Source organism: Protobothrops mucrosquamatus, unplaced genomic scaffold (assembly GCF_001527695.2).
Source record: "Protobothrops mucrosquamatus isolate PMUCROS unplaced genomic scaffold, P.Mucros_1.0 scaffold10, whole genome shotgun sequence".
Lineage (NCBI taxonomy): Eukaryota > Metazoa > Chordata > Lepidosauria > Squamata > Viperidae > Protobothrops > Protobothrops mucrosquamatus.
Genome location: NW_015386397.1, coordinates 5351437 through 5373766, shown reverse-complemented (window position 1 = coordinate 5373766; position 22330 = coordinate 5351437). Strand labels below are relative to the sequence as shown.

Below are 22330 nucleotides of genomic sequence, written 5' to 3'. Positions count from 1 at the left end.
TTTGTTCAGTTTGAATTGATTAGAAAGTTTTGTAATCAAATTTTGGGGTTTGATAATCGAAAGGTTTTAATTTGGGAATTAACTTGGCATAGAAAGAAAGCTAGAGTCAGGTATAAACGTGATATCAAATGTCATCTGATGGGTTAAAAAGGTTTTGATTTAACAATGAATGAAGGATGGGGACCTATTGTTAATGTATATTTTTTTTGGACTTATATTACTATTATAAATATGATAATTATGCTGTAATAATTGAACTTGTTTGATTTAACTATGAATGGATGGGAATCAAGGTTTTAAAGGTTTCTTTTTGATTTAATAATGGTTGAAGGATGTGGACTTATTGTTAATGCATTTTTTTTTTTGGACTTATATTATTTTTATAAATATGATAATTATGTTGTAATAGATTGAATCTGCTTGATTTAATTAGGAATGGAAGGGAATTTTTTTGATACTATAACTGATATGTAATTGGAGTTGTAAATTTTATTAAGGACTTAAAATGATTTTTTATAGGTGTAGATTGATGAAATGATAGAATATATTTTTTAAAAAATAGAAATGCACTTATATTATTACTACAAATATGATAATTATGTTGTAATAGAGAGGAAGAGTTATTGGTGACAGGGAAAAACTAAATTTAATGAATGGTGTTTTTTTTTTTGGCGGTGTTAAAGTATCTTGCTGAATTGGTAAAGATTTTGGTGATCTGAATTACTTAAATGAATAATTTTTACTAATATGGAGGAGATGGATTGTTTATAATAGAGTTTGTGGAGTTAGAGAAATTAATATTCGTTTACTTATATCTGAATATTAGCCTGGGATTTGGTTTGGGAAGTCCGGGGGGTGGGGGGTGGGATATAATATTGTGTAATAATATTGTGTAATACTGGTGTTGTTTTTTTTATGAAGAAAACAATAAAAATTTTATATTGATAAAATAAACTGTCCTGTCCTGCCTAAAGGAACCAAGAAAAGCCAAATGATAGATCTATTCCTGTTTTGTGTAACCAAACTTGGCATTAATGTATCACATTGTACATCTATTGTTTACCAATCAATAATGCAAGATGTAAAGTTTTCTTCAAGATAGGCAATGGCACTCTGTCATTCATTAAGTTGAGAGGTGGACTTCCTTAAGATGAAACTCCCATTGCTGGGCTTTCTTGACTTACTTCTGAGAGGTGGTCTTTTTCAACCACCTCCAAAGCACAGGCAGACACACACTAACTTGGGTTAAACTCACAGCCAGTTGTTGGCTTATTTGAACAATGGCTCATGTCATCCGAGAGATGCATAGGAGAGGGAGGAGGCTTGATGTGATTTGATTAGATATATCTTTACCAGTCCTTCTTGGAGCATCTATATCATGCTCCCACTGGATGAAGACCTCATGGGGCTCATCTAGATGTCTTTCTGTTGGCTTCTGAACCATGCTAGGTTGCAGTAGAATTCAGCCACTACCACTCTTGCTTTTGCACATGTGCAGTGTTACTGTTGCTTGGCTTACTCACTAATTCAGCTAAGTCAGAAAGGATGTGTTATCTCTGAGGCTGCACATCATGGGCACCACATCCAGCATAGCAGGAATGCTCTGGCCAGCAGACCACAGAAGAGAAAACTGCTTTAATTGTTTCATGCCATTCCTGTTTGCCTGGAAAGTAAGAGACATTTTTCCTAATTGCTATGGGGAAGTTAAACTTTATGGAAGTGTATTTGCATGTACTTGCAAATATGCATACTGCCAGTATATTTGCCTGTAAAAAAAAGCATGTAAATGCAAAGTTGTGTGCAGGTGTGAGAATTGCTGTGCTTCAAACATAGGTGCTGGCAGTGCTCAGAAGCTATACAAAGATTGTCAGTAAAATGTTGGTGTGAGTTGTTTTGCTGAGGTTGTGTGTTCCCTCTGTTCATGCTCTTGTGTGCCCTGCTGATGTCTAGCTTTAGGATTTAATAGATGAAATGAATCCTCATTTTAAATTTTTTTGAAAAATCTACATCAACAGAACACTGGAACTTATTCAGAGTGTATATATTGTGCTCACTGATGTTCAACAAATCAGCATGGTAATTTTTGAAAAACCTTTCAGTGCTTGTTTGGACTGAGTTTTGCCTCTTCCTTGGCTGTAATGCTAATAGAAAAAAATATGAAAAAAAATAGTTCTTTGTCCTACGTGTTAGATCTATGAATTCAGAATAAGAATGAAATGCTATTTCAATTAGAGCTGCCTGAGATTTTTATTCTGGTTTTTTTCTCCCTGATAGGGTCTTTTGTCAATCTTTCAGCAAATAGCTGGTCAGTAGAATCAGCATGGACTGCTATCCCAAATGAAATGAAAAATGAGGAAGTCAGGGACTAATGTCAAGTGCTTTGTTTCCTGAGATGCTCAAAATGTTTTAAACTTTGTTCTGATTTTAATAATTTCATGTTTTGTTTCACTATAATTTTATCTTCTGAGTTGGGCATATGTCTAGTTTTCAAATTTTTATTGTTTATTACTTTATCGGCTTTTACTGAAACATAGGAAGAACTTACTATATATGAATTAATAATATGAATCATGAATGTCCACCTTCGTGTTTCCACTAATTGTAAGCCTATTGACTTACAAACATTCATGCCACTATAAAAGGAAGAGAATTCAGAGATTTGGGGAGGAATCATTCTAACATGGTATGACACTTTTCATAGTGAAGGCTACATTTTACCCCCCTCTGAGTAGCGTGTTAATGACAAGACAAAGAAATGGACACATCCAAGACAAAAACTAAAGTTAATTCATTTAAATTATATTACATAAAATTCACAAAAGACAATAGGATTATATTCTATGCATCACATGTTTTGACTTTTTCATACAATAGAAATTATAGTTTGGTACAGCTTCTGCAGGAACTCTGGCTGCTGTTCCCAAGCTTTCCAAAAACTATGCTTAGGAATGCTGAGGCTGAAGACTAGGTAACCTCATTCTACAATGTGTGTGTGTGTGTGTGTGTGTGTGTGTGTGTGTGTGTGTGTGTGTGTGTGTGTGTGTGAGGGGTCCTTTTGTTTTATATACCACCCTGTCCTTCTATTCCTCCTCTTCTCTCACACACAAAATCTTATCAAGCAGAGCTGGCCTCAGCTACACCAGAGAATGACATTATTACACAATGCCATTCCCAGGGGCTATTTTTCAGCAGGATTAGGAAGATGTCGTCTCTGCAAAAACTGCTGATTTCAGCCTAGTGCCTATTGTAAGACCCCTGGAGGCTTCTCAGGAGATGATGATGATGATGATGATGATGATGATGATGATGATGATAGCTGAAATTGCATTTCCTCTCTTGTCCTTTTCAGGATGTCTTTGAAAACAAACCCTCAGTGCCAGAGTACAAAGTGGCCTATGTACAGAAGTCGCGCTTCATCCTTCTTCACTATAGCATCTTCAAAGCCCTGTGGGACTGGCTCATCCTCCTGGCTACTTTCTATGTGGCAGTAACTGTTCCCTACAATGTCTGCTTCACTGATGCTGAGGATAGCTTGACAGCTGCCCGCAGCACCATCGTCAGTGACATTGTAGTGGAGATGCTTTTCATTGTTGGTAAGGATTTAAAACTGTGTTGGGGGGAGTCAAATATATATTAACAATGGGATGAAAGGGATACACCTGAGCAGACATGCGAAATGGGCATCAACATTCCTAGAACAGAGATCAAATCATGTAGTATTCTTTATTGCTAGAACATTCTTCAACAACATTAAGATGTATGAACTTCAGCTCCCATAATTCTCCCAACCCACTGGGTATGTAGTCTTAATTTTGCTTAATGTTGCTGAATTTGAGAAACACTGTTCTAGAATAAGGAACAGTCAGCTCCTAGCAGTGGATCACAACGAGCTTTTTGAGGCATGTCAAAGGCTACTATGCTTTTCAAAAATGGAGAGGGCCAGAATCTCTTTTGGAAATCTGGATGCAGAGATTGTAAAGGTTCAAATGGATGCCTTAAGCATTTTCAAGACTTAAGACAATTATGTTGCCTCTAAAAGTGATCGAACCTGAGGAATAAAAAAAAAGCCCTACATTTTTCATCTGGCGTACAGTATGTGTTTCTTTTTTTCAGACACAAAAGAGATAATGGCAGACTTCATTTTGACTCAGAGCCATACTTTTTAATCATCCTGCATCTGCTCCGTACAGTAATGCTGGATAAAATATAATAGAAAAAATTGGTAATTGAGTAATTATTACCTTTTTAATAATATTAGTTAGATCATTAAATTATGCAGTGTTCTCTGATCAGAACAATACTGTTATTATCAAATGTTAAGTGTCTAGCACAGACTTGTACCAGCCCTATACCTGCATTGTAATGGAATATACAATGTTTGACCACTGAATAATGCTTTCAAGTATTACCCCAAACAGTCAGGATGTCCCTGTATAGAATATGAGTGTTGGACTTAGTGAGGCTTTTCTTTTAGAGAATCTTCAGACTTTCACAATTCTCCATGTTTTCAGTATTTTCTACCTCATAGAGAATTAAACATAGGTTAAACAAATTTCAATATGCCAATAATAGAATTCTAATATTCCAAAGATATATAGCTGTGATTCCTAGAAACCAAAGCACAATCTCCATCTTCTACTGCTTATGAGTTTTCTAGACCAAGTTGGGCAATGCGGTAGAACAGCCGTGAGATCCTGGGCAAAATGCAACTAATATAAAGAGCTACCCCCAAAGTACTTTGTGGTATTGAATCCTACACAGCCCTGTGTACTCCTATTCTGCATATCAAATGTTCCTTCCTGTAGAACATGCTGTCGTGGAGAATTGATACTGGCAAATGTCTAAGTGCCCTCTTTTCTTTTTTGACAGATATTATTTTGAATTTTCGGACCACATATGTTAGTGAATCAGGCCAGGTGGTTTATAATAAGCGTTCAATTTGCCTCCACTATGTGGCGACATGGTTCTTCGTGGACTTAATCGCAGCCTTGCCCTTTGACCTCCTCTATGCCTTCAATGTTCCAGTGGTGAGTAATGCTTTACATCTGCTCCTGGCAATGAGCAAAAGCACTCCATAAGAAAGGCCACAGTCAAATGATGAATTTCCAAAAAGAGAAGCCCATTCAGAGGCACCAGCTTTTAAGCCACATGGCCAAGCAGATGCTTTATAATTGTACAAGGTCAAAGATGTTATTCCTGTAAAGTGGCCTACACATGATAAGGTGCCAAAATAATGGTAAATACCAATATCTTCTCTGCTATCCTAAATATATAAGGGAGGGTGGATCAATATCTAGTAAGTCCTTTTTTATGTTTTATATTTTTATTAAAGTTTGTTATGAGATAAAATGCAAATAAAAAAATCAGGAAAGATAAAGAAGAAAGAAAAGAGGGCAAAGAAAAAGAAAGAAAGAAGAACGTGGTGACTTCCAACTTTTTTCAATGCAGTAGAATTAAAAAAAAAAGCTACAACCTCAATCTTTTGCTTTACATTTCTATCTATTTCAACCCATTTCTATAACAACAAAGTCAATCTAGTCGTCATAACCTAAAATTAAAGTGTCATTATTTTTCAAGTTCAAGCACAAAGACCAGAGATGGTTTCCCACTAGAAACAAAATTAGATGGATTCTTCTCTTTAATTAAAATAGTCAATTTTGCCCTCTTTGCCAACTCCATTACCTTTACCATCTATTCTTCTGTTGTGTGAATTAGTGTGTCTAATATCTAGTAAGCCATGAGTAAAAGAAAATCCATGGAACATGTTAAAGGCTTCAACAATAGTAAACACACTGTACTTACAGACATTAATTGCAATGCTCTTGAAGAGCAGATCATGTTATTAGCTCTTACCACAGGGATAATCTGCAGCCAAGCAGCTGCTCTCACTCAGGTGTTCTTTCAATTTGCCAGCCATGTTTTTATTTTAGTGCGTTCCACTTCACTCATTCTTCTCCTCCATCATTCAGCCCACTGCATTTCATTGGGCATATTCTCCCCTCACTGGAAACAATAGCTTTTGGTTTGTCCTTCCACAATAGGTTTCATGTCCCCTTTAGAAAGAGGTTATTCAGAAGATCTCTGTGCCCCCTGAATTTACCAACACATCCTTTTTAATATGATAAATTGACTATGTCAAAACTCAGTTGAAAAATCAGTTCATCATTAGTTTATGTGACAGATATGTCTATATTTTAAAGACTCATATATAAGGCTAGTATATGTGGAAGTGGGGGAGGTGCATCCTTTACACATCAGCTATTTTGCTATTAGAAGTAGCTGAAAAATCTATTTCCATTAAGGCAAAGGTAAAGCCTTACCACCATCTCAGGTGTGGAGAAAAATGACCTAAACCTCTCAATACCTTGCCAGAGTTGAATTTGCTTAGCCAGACATGATGCAGAAATGGCCTGCTGATAGTTTCTCACCTCTGCAGAGACGAGAGATGGTAGTTTTTTTCTGGAATAGCACCCACCTTATGGAATACTGTCTGCCAGGAACTTTTATTTCACTGTTCCTTCAGTAACAGCTGCCTGCTCATGCCTACCTTGTGTTTTAATAAGGGCTTTATCCTTGCTTTTTCGTAATTATGTTTTAGGTTTGGTATAGATTTGGGCTCATCCTTCTCTCATTTGATGTTATTGTTCTGCCCCAAGTCCACTGGGTTTGGGACAGATTACTGTGAAAGAAAATAAAATAAAAACTGTCACATGAAGTTATCCTATTGGAAACAGTAATTACCACTCTTGCAAAATCCCAGACCTCCAGCTTAGATTTTAACTATGCAGTCCTCTCTAATACCCGCTCGACCTAAAGGTCTGTCCCACTTTTGGTGATTTTGCTTTCAGGGGAAATGTTGAGGCTGAGGCTTTTTATACTAACTCAGCACATTATCTGAACAAGAAGTGGACTTACTTTGATCATAGTGTGCTTTATGAAGAAGCACATGTACATAATTGGACATAAGATGTAAACTTGATTCTTGAAATGAGATTCAAGTGATAATGAATGGCACACCCTCATGCCCACTTTTTCAGAAAACTTCAATCTTCCTGCTGACCCATTTTATTTTGTTAAGGGACAGTTATTGTTTCATGAACACTAAACTAGTCAGCTTTTAACTCAACATTTTTCTGCATAATTGAATTCCTCTGAACTGTTCACATTTCCCTCTTGTTCACAAGTGCAGCTGTCTGGGTTACAGAATTATTAGTACTCAGGAGAATAAATCACTGTCTATATATTGTATGTAGCCATCTACTTGTTTCACTTGTTTCTATTAGTGAAATATAGTGAGTTTTGGGCACATATCAAAGAATGTGTTAAAGTGTTGTTTTTTTATTATTTCTCAAGAACCAGTCAGCAAATTGGCATTGTCTTCTTTAATAATATATCTACACCATGATTGCAGCCTAAGTTTTGTATGTTCCTCAAAGCCCCGAAAAAAATCAGAAAAGTTGAGCATTTTGAAATTCAGCATTGAACTGACAAGATGTTTCCAGCTGCTCTAGACATTGTTCTGATTCCAGCTGAACTCCATTTAGAGTCTTTTCTTCTGGCAAATCCCACATCTCCTAGCTCCTTCTCTTCGGATGCACCTTTCTTTCGTGCCTTTCATCTCTTTTTGGGGTTCTCATTAGGTGGGCATGTTGAGGTGTGCATGCCATTAGGACCAAGCACTTGAAGCCTTCAACACAACCTCTTGGCTAATGAGATTGCTGGGTAACCTTACAACACAGAGGACAAAAGAGGATCAGTAATGTCCAGTATCTTACTCTCCAATCATGGCTTATCAATTTTACCTTGTCTTTCAGATGACGGTGACCTGGCTTTAGTCCAGTGGTACCATTTGTGCTAAACCACTAGGAACAGCTGTGAGGGCCATGGTCCAGAATTAAACTCATCATGCCCACCCACCCCTGAGAAGAGCTTGGGCACATCCTAAAATGAAATTGGGTTGGAAATTGTAAAAAGTGGCGTTTGGATCCCACAAGTCGATGATTTCTTAGACAGGCAATAAATTATGGTTTAAAAATATAGTAGCTGAGTTTACACATCAACCCAAAATCACCACATTAATGTTTAATATTATGCATGAACTTTGCGGTTACTGACCTGTGACCACTTCTTCAGCTTTGTGACCAGGTGGAGTTTGGCTGAATGGTCTAGAGCAGGGGTAGGCAACCTTGGCTCTTTTATGATTCGTGGACTTCAACTCCTAGAATTCCTGAGCCAGCCATGCTGACTCAGGAATTCTGGGAGTTGAAGTCCATGAGTCATAAAAGAGCCAAGGTTGCCTACCCCTGGTCTAGTGGCTTGTTCCTTTATGTCAATCTGTTTTTCTCTTCCTGCCTTTCCCAGACATACCTGGTACACCTGTTAAAGACTGTTCGTCTCCTGCGCTTGCTCCGCTTGCTCCAGAAACTGGATCGCTATTCCCAGTACAGTGCCATGGTCCTGACCTTACTCATGTCCATGTTTGCCCTGCTAGCTCACTGGATGGCTTGCATCTGGTATGTCATCGGCCGGCAGGAGAGCAACGACCCTGTGACCTGGGACATTGGTGAGCTTAGCGTATAACTGGGAAGCCCTTGTCATACAAATCCTGTGTGCATTGCACCAAACAGAATCAGATACATCTCTTCACCGAATTCATAGTCAGGACCTTCAGTATTTCAGCAAGATAGAATCTAAACTTTTGAAAGAGTTTGAATGAAACGCAACATTCTTAGGGCACTGGGTTGGAACCACCTTTGCCAAGCTTTTGCCAAACTGTGGCAACCTAGTTGCACAAGTATCCAACATAATTTGATTTAATCTAGGGAAAAGCAGCTTTGGAGCATAAGAACATTAATGTCAGCAACATCAACAATACTTCGTGCTCGCACATAGAATCCCATGAATAGTGATGCAACTTTTATTATTATTTATTTATTTATGGTCAAAAGGACCCAAATTACAAACATAATCTAAACTTGACATTGAATAACAAGTAAAATATTTAATAAATAATATATTATACACTTAAAACCCCAGGTCATTAATTTGTTACTAATTCCATGTTTTTATAGTCAACAATCTGTTGATGCTGTAATCTTAGGATTACAGAGAGCCATTTGGGTATAGTGATTGAAATGCTGGCCTAGAAACCAGGAGCCTGTGAGTTCTAGTCCTGCCTTCAGCATGAAAACTGACTGGATGACTTTGGGCCAGTCAGTCACTCTCTGTCTAACCTACTTTACAGGGTTGTTGTTGTGGGGAAAATGGGAGAAGGAAGGAGTATTATGCAAGTTCACCACCAAGATACTTAAAAAGTAATAAAGTGCTTTTAAAGATATAATAAGTAAATATATTTTAATCTGCAAGTGATTTTTTTAATATATTCCTGGTTTAAATATTAAACAGGCCAGATAGCTTCCTGCTGAAGACTCTTAAAATTTTACAATACAATAAAATATGACCCACCATTTCAGGATCAGCATCATTATAGGGATAAAATCTTTGAGAGATGGGAATTTTTTTAACAATCTACCATATAGCTTACTATACACTGAGTAACATGGGACTTTGCATGGTGTATGTCAAAATATGCCACATGCCAAACTTTTTATTATGATGAAATAATAATAAAGTTCAGTTTATTTTGATCAACTGAAATATGGAATTAAAAAATGATTGATGATCTAGCATTTAACTTGCTATTGTGCTTTGACAAGAAAATTGTTTAGGGCAGACCTCTGAGACTTTCATCCTCTGAATCTCAAGTTCTAAGGTGCCTTATTATACTTAGTATAACTTCTGGATGTGTTCACATATTGACTTTATCAATATGGTTTGTTTAGCTTGTCATGTTGTATGAATGCAAACAATTTTTATTTTTCTAACAAGCCACAACCAAGTGAATCATGGCCTGGTATATGTAAAGCTAGTTATTGTAGGTAATTCTACAAACCATGGTAAAAAATAAACCAGAACTTAAAACAGAAGCTTTCTTTGATGATGTCAACAAAAATAAATTAAAAGATTATGTTAAGGTAAAGCCAAACAAATTATATTTCAATTTTAAAAATGATACTAGCTATACAATCTCTGAACTCTTGTCTACCCAAGAGGATTAACCTTTCATTGTGCCCAGCAGGCTGGCTCCATGAATTGGGCAAACGAATTGAGGCCCCCTATGTCAACATCTCTGTGGGTGGACCATCCATCCACAGTGCCTATATTGCCTCCCTGTACTTCACCCTCAGCAGCCTGACCAGTGTAGGCTTTGGCAATGTCTGTGCCAACACAGATGCTGAGAAAATCTTTTCTATCTGCACCATGCTTATTGGTGGTAAGTACATCCTGTGTATGTAAATATTTTTCTTCTCTTATGCTCTAATACAGCGTATCAAACTGCCGGCCTATGGGCCGGATGCATCATCCGGAAGCCATGCCCACCCCATTGCCGGCAATGGCAAAACCATCCCGATACGTTGCGCGACATCATGTGACCTCACGAGTTTGACATGTCTGCTCTAATAGGAGAAAAATTGGCGCTGGCATCTAAAACCATCTTTCCCAGCTTAGATGTTTGGACTATAACTTCCAAAGTCTCAGATATGATTCCAACTATGCAAGGGCAGTTGAGAGAAAAAAAGGCAATGAGAAAGGGAAGCTCTATTAAGTTACATCATAGCCCTGCATCTAAATGATTAAATTAAGTCTCTGTAATCCAAAACATTCTACAGGTAGTCCTCAACTTACAACAGTTCATTTAGTGACTGTTCAAAGTTACAGTAGCAGTAAAAAAAGTGACTGATGACTGTTTTTCACACTTACAACCATTGTAGCATCCCCATGGCCACATGATCAAAATTTGGATGCTTGGCCACTGACTCATATTTATGATGGTTGCGGTATCCCAGGGTGACGTGATCATCTTTTGCAACCTTCTTAGAAGCAAAGTTAATGGGGAAGCCAGATTCACCATGTTACTAACTTAATAACTGCAGTGATCCACTTAACAACTGTGGCAAGGAAAGTCGTAAAGTGGGGCAAAATTCACTTAATAAATGTTTCACTTAGCAGCAGAAATTTTGGGCTCAATTGTAATCCACGTTAGCAAAGAGAAAAGAAAAGAGAGAGAGAGAGAGAAAATAAGGAAGGGCTATTCCTTTCATGCCAGGTTTGAAGGCTGGTTTCCTTGAAGCAGATCTTGTAACTGTTGAAAGTGGCTCCTAATAGAAGGGTCATTCACTAATCCAAAGAAATGCTTGTCCTCATTTCTCTTCTTTGCTTCAGCTCTGATGCATGCCGTGGTCTTTGGCAATGTGACAGCCATCATACAACGCATGTACTCACGGCGCTCCCTGTATCATACCCGCATGAAGGATCTCAAAGACTTCATCCGTGTCCACCGCCTGCCCCAGCAGCTCAAGCAGCGTATGCTGGAATACTTTCAGACCACATGGTCTGTCAACAATGGCATTGATGCAAATGAGGTGGGGCAACTCATTCCCTGAATTTTCTAGAGGGAGATTGGGAGGGAACATTGTCTAATGGCTAAAGAGGACAGCATGAATTCAAGAGGCCTGAATTTGTCACCTGTTTATTTGCAAGAAGGAGCAGGCTTTACAATTTCAAATATCAAGCCAGTGTAATAGCTCTTGATGGGTTGGAAGAGTCCATAATTGTGAAATCTTTAGGAATATAAAAGATTGCTATTGAAATGATACAAATTCAGAGAAAAGCACTACTTACCTTGTGCATCACTGGTTTATTTTAATATAGCTTGCGCAAAAATAACTTATTTCCACATCAGCACGTCAGTCTTTAGCCTCTTTTAATATATCCAGACTCTAGTATCAATTTGCATTATAGTAACTCTGAAACAAATCTTGGCTTTTACAAAATGTCTGAGGTAAGCATAATTTAAACAAAGCCCTAATTTTGGAGACATGAGAGATAAAATAAAAGCAGAGGACAAAATTAAAGATATAATGTATTTTAGAGCAGGCTTTTTATTCAATATTTTATTCAATATTTATTGTGATTTTTATTATTGCCTGTTCACCGCCCTGAGTCCCGTAAGGGAGATAGGGCGGTATATAAATTTAAATAATAAATAAATAAAAATAAATAATGTAGATTCTAATTTTGCTTACAGTAATGTTTCTCAGCCTTGGTAGTAGATGTGTGGACTTCAGCTTCCAGAATTCCCCAGCCAGCATGCAGGCTGGACATTCTAGCCCAGGGGTGTCAAACTGCTGGCCCGTGGGCTGGATACGTCATGGCAAAACCGCACCCACCCTATTGCCGGCAATGGAAAAAAAATCTGTGATACGTCATGACATGTCACGTGACGTTGCGAGTTTGACACCCCTGTTCTTGGAGTTGAAATTCATGCATCTTCAAACTGCCAAGAATGAGAAACACTGGCTTAGAGCAATAGTAATAGAGGAAGAAATGTTGCATTTTTTTTCCTAGAGTGAAAGCATCTTTTGAGAGATGGATTTTAAATCAGGAAAACAGCAAAAAGAATTAAAGGGTTTTCTTCCAGAGTAGTTGTTTCCACACCTGTACCCCACTTCAGAGTTCTTTTTTTTTTTTTGAGGAGTCAAGAGTTCCCAAATTCTTTGCCCTTACCCTTCCAAGTCTTTTCTGATCAAAATCTAATCATTCCTGCTTCACATCTCTTTTAAAGAGATTTTCAAGATAAAGAGATGAATGGATGACATGTTATTCTCTTCTTGGCTTCAGAAATTTAATCTATCTGCCCCAAGTTTTACTGCCATTTTTTTAATGATGAACTATTAGACTTTCAACAATTATACCCCACCCAGGTTTTTCCCGCCCCCATTTTTTGGATTTTGGACTACAGCATATTTTTATATTTCTTAGACTTTTCTCCCTGAGTTTTCATCAACCCCACACAAGAAAGAATAAAATCAGCTGCTCCTTATTCATTTATTTAAAACACTTTAAATCCCATCTGTCATATGAAAAATGGATTAAAGGTAAATATTTTTTAAAAAGCTCCCTCTCTGTATAAAAGGAAGATGGTGGTGGAAGGAAATGAAAAATAGAACCCATCAAGCTTAAGAACAAGTTCTTAAAGAGTAACAGTGATTTGTGTATCAGATTTTCTCACCCAATGCATGTTTGTTCAACTCTCAGCAATGGCCACACAGGAAGGGAAAGGGAAGGTTGATTTAAAACATCATCAGTTAGATATGTTTCAATGAAAGAAAGAGTCTGATCTAGCTGATATTCTGAAAAGAATGATAGAATCACCCTTATCTAATTCCAGCTGAGACTACAAAATATGACAATTGTCTATCAATCATCTCATTGATAAATAAGTGAGTTGGCCTCAACTGATGGGAGAGAGTAGTTTAAACAGGCTGGAAGTAAAGGAAGTTAAATCTTGGCATAATGGGAAATTACAATGTAGCAGTGTTTCTCAGGCTTGGCAACTTTAAGATGTGTGGACTACAACTTCCAGAATTCCCCAACCCTCTGGCTAGGGAATTTGGGGAGTTGAAGTCCACACATCTTAAAGTTACCAAAGCTGAAAAACATTGGTGTAGCAGTAAATTTAATTGGCACCAAACTCCATACAAAAGCATCCTTCCTGCCTTTTCTCTGTAGCTCCTGCATGATTTCCCAGATGAATTACAAGCTGATATTGCTATGCACTTGAACAAGGACATTCTGCAGTTGCCGTTGTTTGAGAGTGCCAGCCGTGGCTGCCTACGGGCTTTATCCCTGCACATCAAGACCTCATTCTGCGCACCTGGCGAGTATTTACTACGTCAGGGAGATGCCCTGCAAGCAAATTATTTTGTGTGCTCAGGATCCTTTGAAGTCCTCAAAGACAACATTGTGCTGGCCATTTTGGGTAAGGCCCAGGAAGAAGAGTAGGCAATACAGCATCCATTTGGGCAGGGAGTGATAGTTCCTGGGTCGGGGGACAATGGGTACTAAACAGTAGTCCAGATTTGGAGCTTGTGCTCATTTCCTTTTAGCACAAAGACACTTTACAAAACCTTTTCCAGGGGCATTTTTCTCATGACATTGCTTCCCTCTCACTGTAAATTTGCTAAGTCCATTCCATTATTCCAATTTAGAAGCAGTTTCTTATTTCTTTTGATACAAATTCTTCCATGTGGATTAGGGAATCTACTACATGGAACAAAAAAAAAACCCCTAATACAGTCTCAGGAACCCTTCTTTTTTGTTTTTGTTTCCGGTTTTTTTCTACCTCTTTTTTGTAAAAGTGAAATTGTAATAAATATTTCCCACTAAATGTAAATACCAGATGTAAATCTGTTTAGCATAGCTGTGGAAAAGAATGGTAAGAACAGAGAAAGCAGGCAATTTAGAGTTATTATAATTATAATAAAAATCAAAAACTTTTAAAAAAAAATAAAAAAACAAAGAAAGAATAACAATACAATCCATCTTCAGCAGGCAAAAGTCTTGTCCCAAGGTCCAGACAGTGTTTGCATTTGAACTTTGTGATAAAACTGTGATTTACTTAACTATGGAATGATTTAGCAAGAGTGGCCTAAGCTCACACATTCCATTAAGTCATCAACCATGATTTACATATTACAGAGGACAACCCAAAACTCTAAACGAAAACCAAGCAAATTATTTGATGGCTTTGCATAACTTGTGAGCCACTCATTCTATGACTTTGAAACATTGTTTGAGTATACAAAGGCAGAGGTAACAATAACCCCTCTGCCTCCCATCCCATTCATACATATCCCAAACCTTAACTTTTTGTAGGTAAAGGAGATCTTATTGGTGCTGACCTGCCTAGTAAAGACCAAGTCATCAAGACCAATGCAGATGTCAAGGCACTGACCTACTGTGACCTCCAATACATCAGCCTACGTGGACTTTTTGAGGTTCTGGAGTTGTACCCTGAATATTCTGCCAAGTTCATGGCAGACATCCAGCAGGACCTCACTTTCAACCTACGTGAGGGTAGTGAGATTGAGGTAGGTGGATATGGATGACATTGCCCTGTGCCTCTAGCTCTTCATCCTGGCAGAGTGAGTCATTCTAAGTGAAGATCATTTGACTTCCCGCAGGAATTTTCTTTGTCCAAGCCATTAGACTCCATGCTTCCACTCTGACAACTCTGGAAGAGCTCTTCTATGTAATAATGGAAAGGAAATTCTCTGCTTCCTTTACATTTTGTCTCTATCCCACAGCCGTATGCAAGTAGAACAGGAAAGGGGGATTTGATTTTATTCCACATTCTATGTGGTTACCATAATTATGCAGACCAGTGTTTCTCAGCCTTCACAACTTTGTGATATGTGGACTTCAGCTCCCAAAATTCTCCAGTTAATATTCTTGGTTGCTATTCTCACAATCCAACAAAATGTTGGAAAGAAATTACATACAGTATATAAATCCATTCCCTCCTGGTTATGTTATCCAGAGCAAAGGATGTATAGCCCACTCTGTTTCCTCAATTGCACAATTTATAGAGATAGACATCAGATGTAGAGAGACTAGGAACATCATCCATACATTACTTCATTACATGGAAGAAAATGCATAGTGAACCTGCTATAATCAAGGATTCCAATGTTAAGCATACCTTCTCTTCTCTTCCTGGGAGGGAATAATGCCACAGGTCTGGCATAGTTACATTTGATATTGCTGCTATATCTGAAAGTGGCCACATAGTTTATACAAATTTCACCTAATTAAAGCTGCAATGGTAGTTTTAAATTCCTGATAATCTAGGAATGAGACTTCAGGCCCTTAAGGGTTGTCATTAAGGGTTTCCAAATCAATTTGACAATTTAACTTTTGATGCAAGATCCAGGATTTTACCTACAGGAACATTTGCACATACCCAGACAAAGGCTATGTCTGAACTCAGTCTAAATCTAAATCTCAAATGTCTCATGCAGCAGGAGAATTTAGAATTCATTTCTAGGAAATACCTAAGCTCTGCATGCCATGGTCTAAAAAAGACTTTTGTTGAGAATAGACTCACTTATCTAATCAATGGGAATAGGTCTTACATAGATGGTCAGAAAACCCTGAATAAATTAGAGGGTTTTAAATATGGGCTAGTTCTGGGGGAGGCAATCTTGGCTCTTTTATGACTCGTGGACTTCAACTCCCAGAATTCCTGAGTCAGCATGGAATTCTGGGAGTTAAAGTCCACAAGTCATAAAAGAGCCAAGGTTGCCTACCCCTGGGCTAGTTGAAAGCATTTGGAAATATATATTCAGCTAGTTTGAGGCTATACATAAAGTAAATAGAATTGTCTTGCAGCTGCTTTCAGTATATTGATATTCCAAGTGGTGGTGCTGCCTGTTGTCCTGATGACTATCTATTCTTATCTTGACTAGCAATCTTTAATAGCTTTATTCTGCATCAAAATGACTAGGCACAGAATTTTTAGCTGTTTTCAGCTAATGAGCATATTTTGAATTTGGGAAACTTGCTATCTATGTTGCCCTTCCTTCCTTCCTTCCTTCCTTCCTTCCTTCCTTCCTTCCTTCCTTCCTTCCTTCCTTCCTTCTATAGGTCACCTACTCCACAGATTCTAGGTAGCTTTACCTGGAAATAATGAAATCCTACCAACATCAAAATAGAAAAGATGAATTACCTAATAATTCTATTAATTCTACACCTCCCCAGGCAGTTATCACCAAATCCTCAGACCCTCTTCTCTCAAGACTTGTTGGGAGAGAACATTTTGCACTATCTTCTGAAAGACATAGTATGCTCCCATGTACGAGCATGTACTGTCCTTACCTTAGGGAGTTATGCTATTGAGAAGGCTTCTTTCCAAGAATGCTCCCCACTAACAACTCAAGGGGACTTTCTTCTTAAAAATCTAGCTTTTAACAACTCTCAGACTACTTTCTCAACCAGGAGATTAGGGGCAGGCAGATTCATCTAGGACCAGCCAATCAACCAAAAGTAATCTAACCTATCTTGCTTTGCTTTATAACAGATCAGTTTTCCTTTCTCAAAAACTAGGTTTATATTTTTAGACCTCTCTGTAGCAGTGATTTAAGCCTGTGATTATTTTTAATTTATTAGTGGAGCCTTTCCCCCCTTACAAGTTGTACAGGACTGACATGATATAATTCATAACTGATAACTTCTTTTTTCTAATTCCTTCTAATATTTTAATGTAGCCTATGGACATTCCTCTCTGCCTTTACCTGACTGTAGGAATGAGAGCAATTGGTGAGAGAAGAGAAAACCTGTCTATTTGCAAGCAGGAAGGGCAGATTGGCGATATAGAAATCCTATTAAGACATCTCTTCAGCTAGGATAAATGCACATGGGGAAAGAGAAGAGTTAGCATTATGACAAATTCAGTCTAGGCTTATTCAACAGAGCAGAGAAACTCTCTGTGTACAGTACATTATTATGAACAAACAGAACTCTCTGGAAAGGGCAGAATTTAAACCATACTTGCTGCTTCTACCCTATAAGAATTAGTAGAATTCTCATCTGATTTGCCACCTTCACTAATAAGGCACTGTTTTAGGTGATCAATTGTTTTCACTGAATATTTCTTTTTTAAAAAACCATTTAAACATTTTCTTTTTGTTTGGACTGCTGGCCTAAAGAAAGGAAATAAAGCAGGATTAGCAGGCTAAGATTAGTGTTTGCTATAATTGGCTTATATTTTGATATGTATCTGATATTTCCATGCAAGCAGGACAATCAAAACAACTTCCAGCAAAGTGTTAATTATACTGTAAGACACTAGTCCTCAAGCAGCAATATTCTAGCATCTGATGGTTGTAGTGTTAGCCAGTTATTCCATCCAATCTATGTTCAGCTGGTAACTATTGGGTTCCCTAGGCCAAACTCACAATAAATCTTAATCCCCTAACTTCACATCATTTAATTGATTGCTAAGCTCAGACATCTTAAATAGATGACATGGAGCAGCTAGATAACAATGTTCATGAAGCCAAATGGAAGAGCATTTTTTTTTGTGGAGGCTGCTGTTCCCATCTTATATCTACAGTGGTTTAACCATAGAACATGGAATAAAAGTGTTGGAGCCTGTTCTTCTTCCTATCTTTCACATGGTTTAATAGAGTCCTTTACCTTGTGCTTCATAGCCTTGAAACCAAATAGTTGTTGGCATAAATGACATCTCTGTCCTGTGAATGCTGGTCCTTAGTTTTTATAGTATCAGTTATTATTGCATCACCAGTGCAGAAATTATCTCTCCTGAAGATCATTGCTATGTTATTTGATTTCTTGATAATGACTTTGATGTAGTTTTGATGTGTTGAACAAACTGTCTGTGTTTGATAATTCAGAGAAGAGATTGCATAATACACTAGTGCCAAAAAGCCCATAAACACCCCCCACACACATACACAAAGGATTGGTTTGTAAAAAGTAATTAATTAAATCTTTTCATGTTCTTGTTTTTGTTTTTCTTCCAGGGGCTTCTCCGAGTTTCCAGATCCCCACGTTTATCCCAGGTAACTTGAAGTTTATACTGAGGAAAAAAAAGTAGGCAAAGTTTTTTCATTGGATTATGGTGAATTTTGAGGAATTGTGTGGATGTGAATGAAATTCTGCACTGGGAATACTGGGAGTTATAGTCTAATAAATTTGCAGAAATAATATTTAGGATCATTGGCATAAATATAGTGAAACTGCAGAAATAACCATCTTGGAGTCCCTGTACAGTAGGTAAGAGGAAACAAGAAGAGGGAGTCAAGCTATTTTCCAAGGCGCCTGAAGGCAGGACAAGAAGCAACGGGTGGAAACTAAGCAAAGAGAGAAGCAACCTAGAACTAAGGAGAAACTTCCTGACAGTTAGAACAATTAACCAGTGGGAACAACCTGCCTCCAGAAGCGGTGAATGCTCCAACACTGGAAGTTTTTAAGAAGAAACTGGACAGCCATTTGTCCGAAATGGTATAGGGTTTCCTGCCTGAGCAGGGGGTTGGACTAGATGACCTCCAAGGCCCCTTCCAACTTTAATCATCATCATCATCATCATCATCATCATCATCATCATCATCATCATCATTATTATTATTAGTGATGGAAGAGACACCATAGCTATCACCTCATCTGCTTTTGTTCTAGAGTCAGCTATCATTAACTAGATGGTAGAAAGCAAGTAAAAGGGGGGGAGTAATATTTTGGGGGACTAGGGACATGAGGAGAAACGCTCATAAGGACAAGTCCATTATAGCTGTGATGACAGAATGAATGAGGAGATGGTATGACTTTTTTCTTCCATTTCCTTTGCCTGTCCTCAGTTGCATTGGCTATGGGATTATTTAGCCCTGAATACTGGGGGCAAGGGGTAATTTGAGAAGTTTCCTTTGTGACTCAGAGAGTTGTACTTACAATCCTGTCTAGGCCTTTGAATTTAACTCCTTGTCAATGTAGAAATCCATATCAAAGTTTCAATGCATCTGAAGAGTACCCAGTTGCAGAAGAATGACATAGAAGATTTTCCGGACCGATGAACAGTGACACATAGGGATATTCTGGAAACTTCCTCTCATCATGACCTACCCAGATGAGGGCATTCAGACATGGCATCTTTTTTTAATCAATGACATGGGTTTGGTTGTTTGATGTCATCTTATCCTATTTCAGGGTACTGTAATGATATTTCAAGTTTCATTGACTATCATTGTTATCTTCCATCCAAAGTAAAAATTTGTAAGACAAATTTGGCATTAAAAGCCCTATATTTTATAGTGAACCGAATTCTTGTGTTAGATTGTGAACTAGTATGAATTTGAGTTCAGATCTTGATCCAGAATTGCTTCTGTTCTCATAAAATTTATTTGTCAAGTGTTGGGTTAGCATATAAATTTATTTCATGTCTACTCTTAGTTTTGTTCATACAATTATTTGTCTTCATCTTGGTTACCAAAAAGTTATAAAATGGGAAGAAAAATTGGCTAACCTTCCAAGATCAATATCTATACTTTAAAAGTTATAAAAAGTGGGATATAATTATAAATGAGCATTTGAAAGCTAAGGACATTTTCACGCACAAATTGCTTACTGGAGTTCATTTATATTTCAACAGTAACATTTTATATATTCACAATAGCTGGGTTCTGATTACTCAGAACAAGTAATCATTTTCTGGTTTCCATCTTACACTGAATCATAAATTATCCAATTGGGCTTGTGTTTAGATAATGCTGCATGTTAAGCTATCCAAAGTTAACAAACACAATCTTTAGAACATTAGCAAATTGTTTGAGCATGTTCTATGAACCCAGCTAGTGTGTGAGAAGAATTTAAAGTAAAATAGGCTTCATTAATCTACACGTTCTTCTTCCCACCTGGCCAGCCTCATCTTCAAAGTTGTGCTACTGCCCCTGAGAAGACCCTACCTTCCATCCAGGAGTACAGTGAGGGCTCTGAGGACTTCTTTCAGCCTTCACCTGCCACAATCACACGTCGAAAAATCATGTTGCCCAACCTCAACAGCCCAGTAAGGCGGGGCTCGCTCAGCAGTCTTCTGGGAGATGATTTGCGTCAGTTCTCTGCCCTGAGGAGAACTTGTCGGTCTCCAGTCCGCTGCAACCGGGTCCGCAGTCCTTCTCCACAATGCCGTCAGGAGGAGCGACATTTTGACAGTGAGGGCCTCATTGGCCAGAAGCCTAGCAAACTTCCCTCTCTCACACACTGTGGACCTCCAGACCTCAGCCCCAGGTAAGAGGGCCTCATCATGGTCCTTGATTTAACTCATGAAATATGTATATATAATACACCATATGTTCTTGAGCATTTGTTCCATTAGTGTGGATTGGACATGTAGAAGAGATTCGATCCAAATACAAAGTTCTGTTTTAATCTTAACTAGCACCTTACATTTCTTTAGTTTTAGAAATTTTGGGCCAAATGCAAATCATGATCTAAATGATTCTATTACTTCCAAGATTTTAAAAAAATAATTTGGTCAAATTGATTTCAATCTCTAGGGAAATTTATTTCAGAGATATAGAATGCCAAATATCAGATAAATATGTGAATGGGCTTTGGATTTTGTTGTATTTTTTTTTCCACGAATGCTGCCTATATTTGTTTAGCAGAAGTGGGGTAAATTTGCAGGCATAGCTGCCCCCTACAGCAAGGATCAAGCTTGTCAAATTTAATTTTGATAGATTCAAGATCTTTATGAACAAGTAGGTTTTACCGAGGGTTATCAAAAGAGAATACCTTGGGGGAAAAATTGTTTTAAATATGGAATATGGGAGAAGTAGTCTTAGGAAGCCTTCAAAATTTCAGATTTGTTGGTTAATTATGATGTAATTGTGAAAACCATCAGGGATGGTTTTATCACATTCTATTTCTATGGTTTCGGTTGGCAGTTTGTATGAAAATGACTCTATCTATCTATCTATCTATCTATCTATCTATCTATCTATCTATCTATCTATCTATCTATCTACCTACCTACCTACCTACCTACCTACCTATTTAGATTTGGCATCACCCAATTCCAGAACAACTCTTAGACATGCTTCTCAGAAGGGAATGTGTGGGAATCTTGGAAGTTATGATAACTGATAATGAATAATGAATAATTATTTTCTATAGGTAGTAATGTATCAGAAGTTCTATTGGGTAGGGATGATTGATGGGATTTAAAGAATTTGAACATATGTCATTGTGCAAGCTAATGATTTAGTGTGGATCCCATAGATTGCAGCAATATTCTTTTAACACTTTTGGTCCAGGCTGATAGAATTAATAAAGAAAGTCAGCATTATATAGAAAAATGTGGGGTAGACAGCATCACCACCAGATGGATCCGTAGCTGGCTGACCGGCTGTACTCAGCATGTAGTTCTCAATGGAACCACATCTACATGGAGGGAAGTATGTAGTGGGGTGCCCCGGGGCTCTGTTCTGGGCCCAGTGCTCTTCAACATCTTCATCAATGATTTGGACGAGGGGATAGATGGGGAATTCATCAAATTTGCAGACGACACCAAGCTGGCAGGAATAGTCAATACTCCAGAAGACAGGCTTAAGATACAGAAGGATCTGGACAGACTTGAACACAGGGCACTATCTAACAAAATGAAATTCAATGGTGAAAAAAAGAAAGATTCTACATTTAGGCAAGAAAAACAAAATGCACAGGTATAGTATAGGGGGTACCTTGCTCATTAGTAGTAACTGTGAGAGGGACCTCGGAGTCCTAGTGGACAATCACCTAAATATGAGCCAGCAGTGTGCTGCAGCTGCCAAAAAGGCCAACACAGTGCTAGGCTGCATTAACAGAGGGATAGAATCAAGATCATGTGAAGTGTTAATACCACTTTACAATGCCTTGA

At 37.9% G+C, this 22330-nt stretch overlaps 1 protein-coding gene across 1 annotated transcript in view; it reads left to right on the top strand.

The window, feature by feature from the left end:
• KCNH4 (potassium voltage-gated channel subfamily H member 4) overlaps nucleotides 1-22330 on the top strand; it is a 58381-nt gene that overhangs the window by 21539 nt on the left and 14512 nt on the right. Inside the window, exons 5-13 of the mRNA XM_029283038.1 lie at nucleotides 3350-3593; nucleotides 4870-5027; nucleotides 8362-8563; nucleotides 10139-10333; nucleotides 11284-11483; nucleotides 13633-13882; nucleotides 14779-14993; nucleotides 18447-18485; nucleotides 20336-20700. Of these exons, the coding sequence (XP_029138871.1) occupies nucleotides 3350-3593; nucleotides 4870-5027; nucleotides 8362-8563; nucleotides 10139-10333; nucleotides 11284-11483; nucleotides 13633-13882; nucleotides 14779-14993; nucleotides 18447-18485; nucleotides 20336-20700 (1868 nt within the window). The remainder of the gene's footprint in view (nucleotides 1-3349; nucleotides 3594-4869; nucleotides 5028-8361; nucleotides 8564-10138; nucleotides 10334-11283; nucleotides 11484-13632; nucleotides 13883-14778; nucleotides 14994-18446; nucleotides 18486-20335; nucleotides 20701-22330) is intronic.